The sequence below is a fragment of the Papaver somniferum genome, chromosome 8 (genome assembly GCF_003573695.1).
Source record: "Papaver somniferum cultivar HN1 chromosome 8, ASM357369v1, whole genome shotgun sequence".
NCBI classification, from domain to species: Eukaryota; Viridiplantae; Streptophyta; class Magnoliopsida; order Ranunculales; family Papaveraceae; genus Papaver; species Papaver somniferum.
Window position 1 is genome coordinate 100193762 of NC_039365.1, and position 17183 is coordinate 100210944.

Genomic DNA, 17183 nt, shown 5'->3' on the forward strand with positions numbered 1-17183 from the left:
TAACTGGACCTGGCTTCACGAATCCCAATGAAGTATTTGTAGTCGTTAAACCCTAAAAGGGTTAGGAAGAAAACGACTCCAGTTACAACTAAGACACACCAAGGAAAAGTGTCGGGATTCAAATATCCTAGTTGCTTGAAGTTCCCCTTTTATGGACATTCAAAGCATAAGTTGCTTCAGGTTTAAGCTAAGATAGATTTCGAACCAAGTAATCAATATCCACCGTTAGTTGAATCTTTGAATCTGATTTACATAAACAAGATATACACTCTGGTAAGGTAAAACCATAATTGAACCGTGTATAAAGACTATGTTTAAGGTGGTTAGCCAAAACTAGCCGATTTGAATTTAAAGATTAATATTCATTTTCATGAACCCTTAAGACTTTAACCTTGAGTCACAATCATGTGATCAAATAAGTCTATAGTATTTTTAGAGATTTGATCAAATTCTAATTATCTCGTAGAAATAATTTTTATTGCATTTAAAAAAAACGACATGATTCGTATATGTACGAGTACAAAAACCATAGCCGTTCGTGAGTCAGGTCAATCACAATACGTGTACCAGTTTGTATACTATTAAGCACAACCAAGTTCTGGAGTTCACAGAACTATTTAGGTATGTGTACCTTAAGACTATAACTGGCTCCAGAGTACATTGAACTATTTTGGTATGCGTACCGGTACGGATACACAAACCGAGTTCCTGAACACATAACTTTTCTGGTACGTGTTTCCACACCGGTTCCGTGACCACATTTTATTTTCGGTTTGCATACGGGTATGCATACCGATCTGGTTCACGAGTTAACAGATTTTTACATGATGTGCATAAGGATATGCGTACCAAAAATATGCTTGTTGACATATAGCTACTGCACTACGTGTATGTGTACATGTAATATGGCTTCAGACTCATAACATTTTTCCCAGTTTGGAAGACTGATAACACTGTCTTATATCTGAATCTATAGTAGTTCTATATTTCTCTCTAAATCGATTTGAAACATTCCCGAATAACATCAATGACACATATCACTGTTCCAGGTTATTTTCGAATGATAAAACTTGAATCATGATTTTGATTGCGAACAATAAATTGTCCTTAACTGAAATTCATCAAAGTATGAACAAATGTTCATTTAGCTTAGTCATTATATTTCGAGAAATCCCTTAACTTGGTTATTAGTTCTCGACTCGAAATTCTTGAATATGCATGATAGTCTAATTAGTTACGCAGTAACGTCTCAAGGATAGAAAAATGAATATAACTTGAGAAATAGGTGGTTCAGTCTTCACTTACCTTTTGTTAATCTTCTCCTTCAAACGGTAAAATGCAATGATGACCGGTTCGTTTCTCAATTACATCTTCTATCCTAGTTTGAGACTTAACTAATTGTAGACTAAAAATCAAAATTTAGTTTTGGCAACAATATTGATATAGCAACACTTCTGAGTTCGATCGAGCAATGCTCTAACAGGTTCTCTTCAGAATCCGAATCTGATAGGTTGTAAACTAAGATTTGATTATCTCAATAATCTAGATGTTGGTTGATCTAAAGCGATATAAAGGAGTTTATATTATTTAATCGGAGGAGCCTTTGTATAACTTAACAATATCTTTGATTTAGTTCTTGAGACTTAGAGAGCGATTACTGAATACAGATTATTCCTTTACTGTTTTGGAATACGATCCAAAGGAGTTGATTGCTAGAAGTCTTCACGGCGAGTGAAGTAACTTAAGATAGCGTACTCTATCTTAGGATTCATTTGCGATGACCAGATTGGTAGTAGACGCATGGATACTGAAGGAACTGAGTAACTTGGAGTCAGCTTACTTTGTATCAACTATTACAAAGTTAGTAGTGGTATTTGGATAGCAACTTAATTCTGAGAGTGTTCAAAACTGGACTAGGTCCCGGGGGTTTTCTGCATTTGTCGCTTCCTCGTTAACAAAATCTTGTTGTGTGCTTTTACCTTACTTTCTGCATTATAATTATTATTTTATTTATAATAAAGTAATTGCATTGTATGTTATTAGCACTTGGTTTGATCCCGTAGTTGGTTCAGTTCCGGACTTTGATTATATAACAAGTGGACATCTTGTGGTTGTTATCTTCTTGACAGTTTCTGTCTATATTTGATCATGCAAGGTGTATCTTGAGTAGGTTGATATTTAAAAGATTGTGGAGTTCTTGGTACCCTAGTTATTTTAACAAGGATTTCAAATTAAAAAAACTATCATTTATATTTATTGATAGTATTAGATTGACAGAGATTGAAATTAATCAATAATTAGTTTATCCTTATTGAACTAGTTCTTCGTGAGTCCTCAAGGGAGTGTTGATGGATCCACTATCTAGATTGGACTCAAGATTCAAATCCCTCGAAATACAATCCTTCTCCGTCGAAATTGTTTATCCCAACAGGTTTAAATTGAAGATAGTCAATAATCTCCTTTGAATCCTTGGGTATATGTTCATAGTACTTGATGCTCACCTTGACAGACAGAATATGTTTCCTTAAAGAGTCTCGCTGAAACTCAAGTTGTTGTACATCCTTGATTTTATTCATGAATGAATCACAGTCTATGCATGAAAATAGTGCTGATTTATCAGAAAATGACAAACACCCATCACGGGTTTCTCTATCCGATATCAGGTATGACTTCTTATGAAAAGATGTGAATAAAAATATCGAAATGGAGAAAAATAAGTAGTAATATATCTTATTTGCGAACACATAATATAGATTTTCCGAAAAAGATTTTTATTCCCTAAAAAACCGTGAAAGATATTGCACTAAAATAATGACATAAACCATGTAGGAATCGATCATGAATATCTAACCTTAATTTTTGCTATATTTATTCCTAGTCACTATGACGGACTGGGCAACGAGTGAGGATGCATTTATCCAACACAATTTGATTGTGTTGGGGTGAGAAATAGTCCCACTACAGGTTACCAAAACAATCTGAAGATGATTAATGAATACAAAAGTTTGTGTCCTCAACTTGTGTTGTTTCTTTCTTCTAAACTTATGGGATTCAACAATCTACTTTCATTCGTCGAGATCCGACTCCATTCTCTTCATGTTTTTTTGAAGTTTCTTTATGAATTTTTGTTCTGTTTGGAATCCTATCAGGAACTAACGGTGTCGCCATTTCTTCTGCGAAAGGATCATAACATGAGAAGTTTTTGCAATAGACAACGTTCCATCTTCGTCTGTAATACTTTATGGCGGAGCAGATTTTGCGGGGATAAACGTATTGTTCTGGTGTAAGTATTTCCATTATATCCAATACCACACATGTTCCCGAAATACTTTTGTCCAAACAGCATAACCTAAACTTTGCTAGAACTCCCTAAGAGACATTATAGTCACCTTTTAGAATGTCAATCTTTATATCTTTTAGCACAACAGTGTTAGTGAGTTTATCTTGTACTTTCTTTACCCCTTGACTTGTCACACAATGATTTTATTAAATTGTCAAGTTTCTTTTGAAATTTTAGATTATCTTTGTTGACATCTTCAAGTTTAGCTAGGCAGTATGTAAGTAATTTGTCGAACTCCTCCATGTGATAACTGCTAGCTTCAGCAAAGAATGCATCAAAATCTGATGATCCTTCATAGGTTTTATCCTCTGGTATATCACCAAGAGTAGTGTGATATGCTCTGTTTCCTCTATAGGCTCTTTTGTTGGGGCAATTTCTAGCCATGTGTCCAAAACCGCGACATTCGAAGCATTGAGTTTCCTCATCATCTTCAGAGACAACTTCTTTCTTTTTTGAAGAAAAATGTTGCCTAGATGATAATTTGTTAAAGACCTATTTGTCTCTCCTCTTTCTTAGAAGGTCTTTAACATGTTGTATAAAAAGTGCCATTGTTGAATCAAGTTCATTTTCAACAAATAACTCATCTCTTCACAACACTCCTCGGCCCAATTTATACTAACTTTTTCCGAAGATTGGTTAGTATTATTTGATGCTTCAAAAGCGACGTTCTTGCCTTTCAGTTGGACTTTATGATCAAAGATCCTTAACTTTCCAACAAGGGAGCTTCGAGAAAGTGTTGAAAGATCATTTGCTTCCATGATGGCATGTTTCTTAGACTTGTATCTGGACAGTAACGATCTGAGAATCTTGCACCCTATATCTTTTTCAGAAATAGTCTTTCCAAGAGAGAGACATGCATTCACAATCTAAGACAGTTTGAAGTGAAAATCCTCAAATGTATCATTATCATCCATACGAAGGTTTTCCCGATGAAAAGTGAGAATTTTAAGTCTAGCTTCCTTTTCTGATTTATTACCTTCAAACAGTCTCAAGATTATCCAAGCATCTTTTAATGTTTGACACGTAGAGACATGATGTTGAAGATCTCATTTATTGCGTGTATAATAGCATTCAAACCATCTGAATTCTGCTTGATGAGAGCCTTCTCTTCACTAGAATTCAAAGCTAAGCTTTTAAACTCAGTTTCCGAATTTGCCATTTTCGAACTAAAACTCATCAACAACACATGTGGGAGAATCAGTCTATTTTAGGACTAAAGTTCTTACTCTTTTTTCCCCTTATGATGCATTGTGTATTTAATGGCTTGGCTAAATTTCAGAGTATCCAGGCAATGACCAGATCACTAAGGCCTGCACGTCACATTTCCGGTTATACTTATGTCGGAGAATCCATGAGGGCAAACCAAAGCATTTATTCAAAAGCTTAGTGCTTGATCACATAGGAGTGCGTTCAAACCGAATACGCTTACTACTAACAATGTGGCAGCTGGTGGTGCATAAACCATCAAAGAAACAATGTTGGTAGCTCTGATCACATTTCTAATTTGGAACACTAGGAAAATGACATTTCTGATCTCATTTTTCTTTTTTTGAACAGTTGTACAGACAACTAAATAACAAGTAGAAGATATATGTATCAAAATTCTACAAGAAAGGTGCATTCGTTACTCAATGGTGTACAATTAGCAAACAGAAAATGTGAAAGAACACAAAGAACGTAGAATAACCACCACTCAAACCCTGACTGCCTTTGCTTCCAACAATAATCCCCAGTTTAGAACACTGAGGCAGCTCAGTGTGTTTGTTGGAAGTTTTCAATGCCAGTGGAGGACATAATTGAGAATATAAACCATCGTTAAAGACAATGGGTACAAAACGTATGCTAGATAAGATGTCCGGAGTGGGAATTCAGTGCGGAAACTGGCAATGAGACCCATCACAACACAAACGATGAGAACAACCAAAACTTCAGCGGTGAACTCCCATTTCAAATCTCTTGCGTATACAATTACTAGAAGTGCAGTCAACCCCAACACATTGTTCATATACACTGAACCATAAATCTGCAGCAAAATAAGTACAGTACGAAGTTAATTTCAGTTTTAGAAATATATACAGCTACACTTATATCATATACCTCCGTAGGAAAGGTGTAAAATTAATTGAAAGGTTGGATGAGCTTCAATATACTGCTATCGGCGATTCATCTCAACATAAACTGAGCTGGTCAGGCAACTGTCGGACCATCCATATAGCAGCAACTACATAATAGGTTGGGGATTATATAGACCACAAAATCCATTCACAAAGCTAAGAAACATGTGTCAGAAGTCACATCCAGGTATTTCATTAAATATTTTGGCATGTGTTATTATATCGCTCATCTTTCCTAAATAGCTAACATACTATATCTTGTATTGTTTGAACACAAGTAAGCATAAACTTTTGAAGGGTAAGCTGAAAGAGTGGAACAGAAATATTTGTTGTTAGCAACTAAAACCAAACAAGCTGAATTACAGCTGGAGATGGATAAAAATGCCATATTGAACATGGTTCTGATCTAGAGCACATGCATCGTATGTTTGTCACCACAACAGGGCATTTTCAATTTTCATAGCCATATATGAATTAGGCAGATAGAGGGAGAGAGATACCTCGGAAAATGTCAAAGACATGGTACGGGACTTCTTGCGCCTTGCTGCCTTGATAGCAGAAACCGCCTTTCTGGAGTTAGTAGCCAAAGGTAGTAAAACAAATGATACGAAAAAAGATGGGATGTTTGTGGAATTGGAGAAATCTTGAACAACTTCTATAAGAGGTTCAGCAAGTAGGGTAATAATCAAAATTCTTAGCATCAACAGAAACCCAGCTTTACAGCTTGTTTTCCACGACTTATCAATGGCTCCTTTTGATGTCAGCGCCAGTGCTTCCTCTTCGTCCGTTCCTTTATTTGATGTGGAGGTTTTCTCTTCATTCTCTACTCCTCTTGATGCCGAATTTTTTTCTTTCTCTACAACTGTGATTGCCAACGGTACCTCCTCCACTTTGTCAGTTTCTGGCCACGTGTCCTGCATGTATGTATTTCTCAAAAATGTTATGAATTACACATCTATTGTCAAATCTTTGGTGAAAGATTTATTAACTACTTAACGCAAACAAAAGTTGGTTGAACTTTGAGATTTCAAGGAATTCCTGAGATAGACATTGTGTTACTTCTCAATAAACTCTGGTTTCAGCGATCAGCCTCACAAATTTTAGCCCCTTAGTCGCGCTACGGGCAAAAGAGCATTATGTATATGATTAAGAACACGGAGTGTAAACGCCGTTGAATGGTTACTTATACTTACTTTGTTCGAGTTGGCAATGAGAAATTTTGATAACCCTTCAACAAACTCCTCCTTATTAATCAAATGATCACCATCTGTATCTAACTCTTCAATTAATTCCTCCACTGCAACATCTACATTCAAATTGACGGTCCCAAACTGGATAGCTTCAACCAATTTTTTTAATTCTGAATGTGATAAACGATTGTCGTGATCAAGATCAACTTTCTCAAATAACCTACAGTCAGAATAATGGTATTTCTGAAATCGTAAGATATCCCTGCAAGATTGCAATAATTAGTATATTGAGATGTAACAAGAACTAACCTTTGCAGGATTGATATGTTTGGCACTCCCTTATCGCTGATAAGCTTTCCTATTGTATTGTTCTGGAAGTATTTGAGTATTTCTTGTATTAACAACTTATTTTTAGCATATTCAACCATTTTCTCCTGCATAGAGACAGAAGAATAGATGAATGACAAAAAGTAAATGTTACTTCCTTTAATAAGTAGTTACAGAGCTCTTTCTGTAGCAGCTGGATTGCATTTTTTGTTCACCCGATTACATGGTGCTGGCACCATCCTATGGGGGTAGCACAGAGATATTTTAAAGAAACTATTTCTTGTGAGAATGAGATCTAAATCAGGTTACGCAGAACCTGTTGATGACAACGGTAGACTACACAGTTACCTGGTACAAGTTGTCCACAAACTTTTGTGAATAAGATCTTTGGCTGGTAACTGTGTTCTTATTCTTAGCAAGCCATTTTGCAAACCCATTAACAAATTCCTCCTTTGAAATCATATGATCAGAATCTAAATCAAATTCTTTAATTACTTCTTCTATGAAATTGTTCTTATCTGCATTATTCAGTTCGGACTTGTCTTCAAGGAGCAGTTCTTTGAATTCCAGTGATGATAACAATCATCCACATCGAGATCTATTTGCTTAAATAGCCTGTAAACTAAAATCATGCACATCAGTTCTTTGTAAATCATAAACTTCAATCAGCAAGTACATTTTTTATAAGTAAATGACCACACACTCAACCTCTCTATAACAGGTATATTTGCTGTGCCTTCATCTGTTAAGAGTTTTCCCGTTGCTTGCTTTTCAACATGCCGTAAGACCCTTGCCATCAGATTGTGACACTCTAAATATTCCAGTCGCCTTTTTTGAATCCAAGGCTCAAAAATCTGCACCACACGGTAACAATACGTCAGTTATGTTACAAAAGATCCGTTACCCCAGCAGTTTTGAAGAGATCACAAAAACTTCAGCATTTTCCAAGAATAAATTTTGTGAGGTATCACATTATGCTGTTTCATACAACATAACGGTCAAGTGAAACCAATATTCTACCATTACATGTTTAGATTACTTACTCCATTCAATTTCCTTAATAAACTGCAACTGCAACTAAAGATAAAGAGCTACCCTTTAACGATTAAAAAACAAGTTACAGCCAATCCATTTATACCTGATAGACGAAGTAAGAAAGTAAAAATGCAACTGAAACCACAAGAGTGATTAAGAGGATGATTTGTCGCCCATAAGATAATTCGTGGATTATTTGAGACGGCACTTGAAGAATGATAAATGGTACTATTGATACAACCATAATCCTGGCTGTATAGCTCGTCTCATGATCAGTAACGATACCAGATCCTATAAAATCAAAAAGGTTTGCTTTAGTCACGTTATTTATAAAAACAACGATAATTGATGTCACTTCAAATGTGCGACTTAACATCATACAAAGTCAGATTATTGGTGCCTTGGCATAATATGCTTGCATCATACGTGTTATGGTGCCTGCAAGAGTGCTAAATAATCAGTTTTCAACTGGCACATTACCTTCCTTCTCCCATTTTATGGGCAGGATTTGTGTTTGTTCAACATTAATCTATTTAATCAATAACTGGAAGAAAAAAAATCAGTAAGGAAACAAGTGATGAAAATGATCTTTTTTTAGCTTGAAAACGCGACTTTTTTAGTCTGTAATTCGAAGCAAAATGTTGATATATTATAGAGTGAGGGATGAATTTGTTCTAGAGGTGTTCATTTTGAGAACTTTGCCATCACTGTGGGATCTGGTAGGTTAATTGTCTAATTACGGGAAAGGGTAGCTTGAACATTCTTATTCTGGCTAATATACTTGGTTCTAAAAAATTTAAATGAAATAAACGAACAATTAATATCGGGAACTAACCAGTTAAGTATGACCGAGGTTTTCCCAACCACAACTTCTGTAAAGCTGAGCTCTTTGAATCATTAAAAACTGAGACATCTGAAAAATCGCTCTTGCCAAGTATAACACAAGTTCCCCACAGTAACGTCAGAAGCAAGACTGTTGATCCAACAAGCAAACCGACTCCAGTGAGGACCTTTTCTTCAGCAACCTCTTTACTTTTGGAAAGTCCAGATACTGATGAAGAAATACATAAATTATCAATAGATGGGGTTTTGTTAGTACATTCTTTATTAAGGAAAAATATCCATCTCTGCCACGATCTCTTGAAACAATATTTCTCTCAGAGTTAACGCCAGAAATTGAAGCCGAAAAAATTAGAACAGAAATAAGAGTTAGCTCACCAAGAATTATCATGCCCTCTGGAAATGCTCCCAGGATCTCAAAAGCACAAGCACCAAAAACACCGGTCCCTAGCATCTGGAAGACGATTTCACTCCCCAGGCAAATGCATTTTTCCCCTAGGAACAACAAGTACTCATAAACCACGAACATGAATAGGTGCCCTAATAGATTTTCAGTGCACGGTAGGAAATCAAACATATGCTCGCAACCCATCTCTGGAGAATCCTCCCAGTGGTGACCTGCTTAATTATCAAGAGAGATTGCTTAACGCGATCATGAACCATTTCATCGTCAGAGACCAACCTATTACTGTCTGAGTTAAATTGTAGAGAACGGCCTCGACATTCTCCAACAAACAGGAGGAGGAGAAGAACAAAATATGTAGCTGTCGACATTAAACAGAACCTCCTTCTACTCATTGAAGATCTTCGGAGGAGGGAAATGATGGATTGATCATGGGACATTGGCATACACTTAAGTTGTATTCACAAAAATGGATAACTCAAGGGAATTTACAGTACATGTATGTCAAAAAGAAGACATCGTCAAATCAATAAAATAATCAGAAATTGGTTTATGCACAAACAAATTTGAAAAGTAATCTGTCCTAGCCGTCAGGTTAGAATATATAAGACCCAGCAAATGTGTAGCGTGTTTTGCTCTCGAGTCATTGTTTCAAATAATGAATTGGAGTTTAATCCCCCATAAGAATGTTTTAATTCTACGCAAACATTAGACCTTAGATACACTGTTTCTGTCTGACTTTTTATGATCTATTGAAATTACAAGGTGAGAAACAAAAGCCACCTTCATCATACGGTTATACTCCCTTTAACTTTCAAAAGGCAAACTTAATTACATAATTCAACAGAATGTCCAGATTATTTTTGATATATTAATTTGAGGGGTAGAATAATATAAAGATCTGATTTAAGCACCTAGCTCCCATATGTTTGTATGGTCAGACTCAGAGTACTTTATGAGGTGTTTATTTTGGTCTTCTACGTTTGTCTGGTCTAACCAAGACAAAATAGTTGTTAAACAAAGTGGTTTAGTTAAAGATTTATTAAATTTCTGCTTTTGGAGATTAAAAATCAGTAACTAATGCTCTAAAGCTCGTTAAGTATGTACTTAGGAGAACACAAACACAAAACACCAAAGACATAACAGAATAATTTATTTGATCTGTTTTTCTAGCTTACTTCTAATAAACCTTTTTTTATCTAGAAATCTACAATCATTTTTCCTTACCATAAAGATAAAAAAATGAGACTAGTGATATATACCGCATATCTGATCTTTTTTGTCTAAGCTGTGAATTAAGTGTCAATTTATGCAGAGGATGTTCAACACATGATATATCATCATCTTTACTGAAGTATCATTTGATTAAATAATTTTCCCACAATAAAATCGTCCGCTGCTTATGGTGAAAAATTACTAAATTGGCCAATTTACTGCAAGGAAGATCTACATGAGTGAAAAAAAAAATCATCGTTTAATTCGATACGGGTTCTACAGCTTTGCAGAGAAGTTTGGATACGAAGCTCCGACCATTTGTTATGTGACATATCAAGGAGTCAAAAATAAGAATTAAGTAACAGGTTGAACAAAAAGGTCCACCCACGAGTTAGATCAAAATGGAACTACAGCATCGATATTAGTCCTCTCACAAGTCAGCTTACAGTAATGCCAAAGGATCATCATTATCCCTAGAATGGAAAATCTAACTAAAAGATAAAAGTTATTACCTCACAGATAGCTTAGGGTTTCTCCTTGAACTTGAAGAAATTGGAAGAGATATCACTGAAATCCAACATTGCAGCTCTGATGCCATAATCCCCATCTCCTGCTCTTCTTCTTCCTCAATTGTAACAACAGAGTAAAGGATTGATTTGTTAGTATTGGAAGCCCTAATTCAGAAACACTAACTAAAAATTTCTGTATCTTGGATATTACTGACAGAGGGACACTGAGAAGAATAAAGTAAGAATCTCCTTGTATCATCTTTACACTCTCTTTACACTTTTCTTGGGAGGAACCTGAGATGATCTTAGAATAGTAGAAACAAGATAAACTCATACCGCAATGATGTCGGCTATGCTGATTCTGCTGAAGCACTTCGTCGCACAAGATATGTAGAAAGTGCAAGACTGTTTTGTAATTGTGTAAACCTTTTTAATCTTTCTTTGAGCAAAGTCATTCACTTTGAATACCCAGTATCTAAGGGTTATCACGAAAGGTGAACTTTCATGAAGTGCGTCATGTGAGTATTTAGCATATAGCTATAGCAATACTTAGTAAACAATTGTTCAGTTCCAAGTTAAGAAGATACACCTGTAAAGAGTTTGTATGCTTCGAATGACACAATCAGAGAAGAATGTATTAATAAACCTTGTTCCCCAAGGGGTGTCTTCGTTGTATAGCTTCTCAGACAGGAACTAGTAACATTGATCTGAGTTTGTCAGATAAACGGCCTCTTTAATATTTATCTTTCTGGAGCTGTATTGCATAGCTTCTCAGGCAGGAGCTAGTAATATTGATCTGAGTTTGTAAGATAAACCTCTTGTTGACTTATGTGGGAGAAAATCCCCAAATGTACCTCATCTCTGGACCAAGGCTTCAACCAGCCTCACTAGTCACTATGAACTGATAAAAAAATGGTATTGAGCCATAATGGAGTTAAAGACTGCCTAAGTAGTCTTCGAAACTCTTGAACGAAGAGGTATCTACCAAACCAACTTCTTTTCAATGCTAAAGACTGCTTATTGTTTGTCTACTAAGACAACAGGGACAGCTAAGATTAAGAACTGTCAAGCATATCAACAGCAACTACAAATGATACCTTATTGTCAGATGCTATGTATAATCAGATCACACAAAAAAAACAATATCTGGATGATAACTCCATACGGTCACATGAACCACCAAACTTGGCTAATTGTTGCAACATGTGGAGATGGAAAACAGAATTGCCTCAGTCATGTACCTTGCACACAGAAAATGGAAAATAGGATTCATGGATCAGACAATACGAACATGATAGGCTCAGCTGGTCAGGCTATTTACCTTCCTCACAGACATTGAAGGAGCTGTTTTCAGCAGAGTATGCTAAGATTTTATTGTTTGTCTACTAAGACAACAGGGACAGCTAAGATTAAGAACTGTCAAGCATATCAACAGCAACTACAAATGATACCTTATTGTCAGATGCTATGAATAATCAGATCACACAAAAAAAACAATATCTGGATGATAACTCCATACGGTCACATGAACCACCAAACTTGGCTAAGTGTTGCAACATGTGGAGATGGAAAACAGAATTGCCTCAGTCATGTACCTTGCACACAGAAAATGGAAAATAGGATTCATGGATCAGACAATACGAACATGATAGGCTCAGCTGGTCAGGCTATTTACCTTCCTCACAGACATTGAAGGAGCTGTTTTCAGCAGAGTATGCTAAGATTTTAGAAGGGTAGAATGACTCAACAAATACAATATAATAACTGCACCAGAAAAAGAGTTTAACATCAATGAGTTAGTAAGCTACACGAAATCCTCAGATTATGGGCACAGCTGGTCATGCTATTTATACAGTAAGTTTAAGGTATGTGGGCACAGCTGGTCATGCTATTTACCTTCTCCCAGACATCGAAGGAACTGTTTTCAGCAGAGTATGCTAAATTTTCAGAACAGTAGTATGACTCAGCAAATACAATATAATGTATGCACCAGATAAAGAGATTGAGATCAATGATTAAGTAAGCTACACGAAATCCTCAGATTATCCTACTAGGAGTAAGTTAAGGCATATCTTGCATGGGTGAAACAAATTGAAAAAACTTCCTAGTATATGCTGAAGATTAGAAGCAAAAAACAATCACCATGAAATATTGCAAACATGTAAAACATTACTAAATTAAAAAGAAGATGCTATCACATAAAATCTCCAAAGCAGCAGAGCTTCGTTTTCTTAATAAATTCAAAGAAAATACATGCCAAAGCAGAGCAAGTGTTCTCTGATTGAAGAAGTAAATACAAGAAGCATTTTACTAAAATTAATTGTAAATTTTCATACCAAAATTGTTCTAAAGCTCTTATTTCCGCCGCTTCCCGAAACTTTCAACGAATAAATGTACCACTTCTTACTGCGGTAATCCCTCTTCGATGTCCTTCCACTGATCAGCTTTGTTTGGGAATTTCTCCTTTACTTGTCCAATAAGATCCTTAGCTTCATCGACCTTTGAACTACTTACAAGTCCATTAACAAGCATCTTCATAGTCGAGAAATTTGGAAACCATCCTTTAGACATACTCTCCTTACAGAACTCTAATGCGCCTACGAAATCACCTCCTTGGCATAGATAATAAACTAAGCTAAAATAACAATCATTATTAGGGGCACAACCATGCTTTGCCATATCATTAAGCAACCTCTTTGCTTCCTCGAATTTACGTTCCTTGCTAAACCCATGGATAAGATGGTGAAAAGACACCGCATTCGGTTTTACACCTCTTAACAGCATTTCTTCAAACAAAGCTTTCCCTTCAGAAGCGCTCTTATATTTACATAAACCAAGAATCCTAATATTATAAATAGCAACACCCTGAGACACACCATGTTTCTTCATAATTTCTAATACTTTCTCAACATCTTCAAACTTTTTCTCTTTGTAAATCCCAGTAAATATAGTCCCAAAAGTAGTACTATTAGGCTTACACCCTTTTTTCTCCATTTCATCTAACAATGAATAAACAGAATTACTAGAACCAGACTCACAAAAACCCTTAATCACAGCATTATATGTATCAACATCGGGTTTTAGATTATAACTATCAGGATACTCAAGGAAAATACGATTCACCTCATCATACTTTTTGGAAGCAATGCAAGCCGAAAGTAGAGAATTCAAAGATTTTGTTGTCGCAGTGATACCAAGATCCCCCATCTCTTGAAATGTCTTGATGGAATGATCAAGCATCCCAGCGCGACCATAGTAAACAATAGCATTACAATGAAAACGTTCATTTTTAAGATCAGGACGAGCTTTTAATTCTTCTAAGTAGCAACGGATTCCTTCAAATGATTTTGAATCAGTCAGTTTGGAGATTGCGACTACGAAAGCGGTTCGATCGAGAGGGTAATCAGGATGGAGAGAAGCAGCACGACAAATATCGAGGATTTTTTCTGGGTTTTTTTCTGATTTAAGGAGTGATAAAGCGGCTTTTGATTTTTGTTTACTGGTTAATGGAGTTGATGAATCTGGATTCAGAATTGATGAGAAGTAACGACGGTGGTTAAGTAAAGAACTGAAACGAAGACGAGAAAGATATGCCATCACAGGATCGACAGAGGGAAATATTAGGGTTTGAATTTTTCAGGAATGAGATGAGGGAGACGATTCAAAGAAGTCATAAAAATGAATCTGAAATGGGGGTTTTAACTAGGGTTTTGTAGTGTTAAAAAAAAAAAAATTGAACCCGACGTGAATCGAACACGCAACTTCTGATCTAGAGTCAGACGCGCTACCATTGCGCCACGGATCCGTTGGTGATGGTAAGCTGTAGAAGTACTTATAATGCCTTATAGTTTGAACCCAAACACCTTCTTCATTTTATTTTTATTTAACCTAAACAAAAAGGAAAAATTAAAGTTTTATCCAATTATATTCGAATACAATGTAGTTAATATCGGATACCTGTCTTATCTCGGCTGGGACCGATACACTGATACAACATTGTATCGGGATCTCGGTTTCAAATATCGGTGCAATATCGGTTACACATTTTATATCTGTAATTTTTATGGCAAACATTTTTTCATATAATTAGCATATTAAGTTATATAAAATGCCCAATAATTTAAACTACTACGCACACTTGACATTTCCTCGCCACACGACAACCTGGGTAGCACCGACAAGGACTTGTGAATGCAAACTCCACGACCCACACATCACATAAAAAATTGTAAAATGCCTAAGTATTGCACACATATAACTACCTGGAATATAGTTGCAGACACGTGTATATAGGAAAATATGTTACTCCCTTCATTACTAAATAATATACTGGTTTGTGTGTAAATTTTTACACAAACCAGCCTATTTTTTCGAAACGGAGGTAGTAGTATATGAGAAAAAATGAGTACCATTCATGCACTGTGAAAGTCAGAGGAGTGGTCATTGTATTTGATTTTCACTCGGTTTCTTCGCCTCCCTTTTTCAGTTCTCCTGCTTCAGATCAGACCAGGTTTAAGTTCGGAAAAACCTACTCCAGTGTAATGTCGTCTTCATCTTTTCTTTGCTCTGTTTTTCTTATATAGTTTGGAAACCCTAATCTAATCCCTAAATTTAAAATAACACAACATCAACAGAGGATGAACAACAACAACCAACGATTTCTTCAACAACAACAATTGATGCAAGGAGTTCTTCAACGACAAGAAATTATAATTTTCTAGTCTAATAGCTCCTCAATTATAATCATTTTTCTTTCACAAACGCATTTTTGTGTGATTAATTTTCTTAGCTTGTTTATCAGGTTGATTAGATTTTTTCCATGTTTTTTGGTTTCCATGTGTATGATGAATCAACAAAAAATGGTTCCTTTAATCATTGTATGTGGTTTCAACAAAAATGTTCTCTTTAATTTGTGTGTGTGAACGTCATATTAGTCGATCTAATGAAGAAAAAAACAACATTCCGGCCGAGATAACCGGCTCTGACCGGTAAGACCCGGACCATCCGAGATTTCCTAAAAAATATCATCTCGGCGGTATTGTGAGAATCGTCTCGCTCTTTAGACGAAACGCGAAATATCGCCGAGATCTCGGCCGAGATGGCCGAGATCGACTACACTGTTCGAGTATGAGATCGGCTACATTATTCGAGTATCCGCACTAGGGTGTCATTACAGCCCAAAGTAGTCGAAATCGTTCCTCGGTCCTACTCAGTTGGGGAGTTTGGAGCGAGGAGTAATGAGTTCGGACTTGGTAATCGCCAAAACTTAGTCTAATACTTAGAATCTTTATTAAAGACTTATATATTGTTGCTCATAAGTCACGATTTTTACCTAATTAATCAAAATCTTATCATTATCATGTAATTAAGTGTGTAATATTGTTATACTGAATGTATTTATCACGTATTTAGAGGTTTTTCTATCTGATAACTCTCATCTGATGGGTTATGGAAATTTTCTTTTCTGATTTTAGTGCATGCAAGGCCAACTCGGAAAAATCGTTAACTCGTTTCCTCAAAAATCGGTCTAGATCGGTAAAATCGTCCGCCTTAATCGCTAAAAATCGGAAATGGCTTGGAATCGGAAATTGTCTCGGTCATATAGCCTATAGCGAATACTCGGCGAGTAATCGGCTTTGGAGAGCGATTTTGACTACACTGGTACAACCGGACAATGAGCTTCAAAACAAAGCATATGTCAGTAGTTTTTTTTTCATAATTTTTCACTAGTTTTGCTTTTTCGTGATGAATGCTTTCCTCAGTTTCTCTTCAAGAGTTTAAATTTCCAGAAAAGATTTGTCCATGAAAGGGGTGAATTCTGCTTTTGATATTTTTCAGATCATGACTAGGCCTATCACATTTTGAGTGTTTTGATCTGAAGTATCAAGAAGTTTTTTTTATCTTTTTTCATAGACAAATTTAGGTCAGAGGTACAAGTACAAATTGTGGGAGGAGACATTTGATCATCTCAACATCCTTAGGATCATGTGTACAATGAGACCTGCAACATCCCGATAAAGTTTTAATTCTGTTTCAGTGACTGGGGCCTCGATCATGAAAATAGTACTAAGCTTTAACTCATCATGAGATCCTTCATATATATTCATTCAAGATATTACCAGAAGAATAATTTGAACTTGTTTTACAACCTTTCACACTTTTGTTAACATCTAATCTCGAAAGTGACTTAACAATTTGTGATACGTTAAT

General features: G+C 35.9%; 2 protein-coding genes across 3 annotated transcripts; both read right to left on the reverse strand.

Moving 5' to 3' along the window:
* Nucleotides 1-4884: 4884 nt before the first annotated feature.
* Nucleotides 4885-7464, reverse strand: LOC113302278 (sodium/calcium exchanger NCL2-like). The gene is made up of 5 exons (XM_026551175.1): nucleotides 7320-7464; nucleotides 6954-7078; nucleotides 6648-6864; nucleotides 5955-6368; nucleotides 4885-5363 (listed from the first exon to the last, which is right to left on the reverse strand). The coding sequence occupies exons 1-5, from the start codon at nucleotides 7431-7433 to the stop codon at nucleotides 5115-5117; spliced, it is 1119 nt and encodes a 372-aa protein (XP_026406960.1). The 5' UTR covers nucleotides 7434-7464; the 3' UTR covers nucleotides 4885-5114.
* Nucleotides 7465-10976: 3512 nt separating this feature from the next.
* On the reverse strand, nucleotides 10977-14659 carry LOC113302277 (pentatricopeptide repeat-containing protein At1g61870, mitochondrial-like). Of its 2 annotated transcripts, XR_003336729.1 has the most exons (4): nucleotides 13310-14659; nucleotides 12649-12737; nucleotides 12425-12568; nucleotides 10977-12214 (listed from the first exon to the last, which is right to left on the reverse strand). XR_003336729.1 is itself a non-coding variant. In XM_026551174.1 (1 exon), exon 1 carries the CDS (start codon nucleotides 14568-14570, stop codon nucleotides 13377-13379), a length of 1194 nt encoding a protein of 397 aa, XP_026406959.1. In that variant the 5' UTR covers nucleotides 14571-14659; the 3' UTR covers nucleotides 13173-13376. The 2 variants fall into 2 exon arrangements, 1 of the variants encoding a protein (XP_026406959.1); XM_026551174.1 differs by lacking the exons at nucleotides 10977-12214; nucleotides 12425-12568; nucleotides 12649-12737 and having other exon boundaries at nucleotides 13173-14659.
* Between the last annotated feature and the right edge of the window lie 2524 nt (nucleotides 14660-17183).

Excerpts from the sequence above, each read along its gene's own strand:
- LOC113302278 (XM_026551175.1), bottom strand. The coding sequence starts at position 7,433 with ATGATTTCAAAGGAGGAATTTGTTAATGGGTTTGCAAAATGGCTTGCT. Across the intron at positions 6,865-6,953 it reads AACATATCAATCCTGCAAAG|GTTATTTGAGAAAGTTGATC; the intron begins GTTAGTTCTTGT and ends TTCTGACTGTAG. Across the intron at positions 6,369-6,647 it reads TCATTGCCAACTCGAACAAA|GACACGTGGCCAGAAACTGA; the intron begins GTAAGTATAAGT and ends ACATACATGCAG.
- LOC113302277 (XM_026551174.1), bottom strand. The coding sequence starts at position 14,570 with ATGGCATATCTTTCTCGTCTTCGTTTCAGTTCTTTACTTAACCACCGT.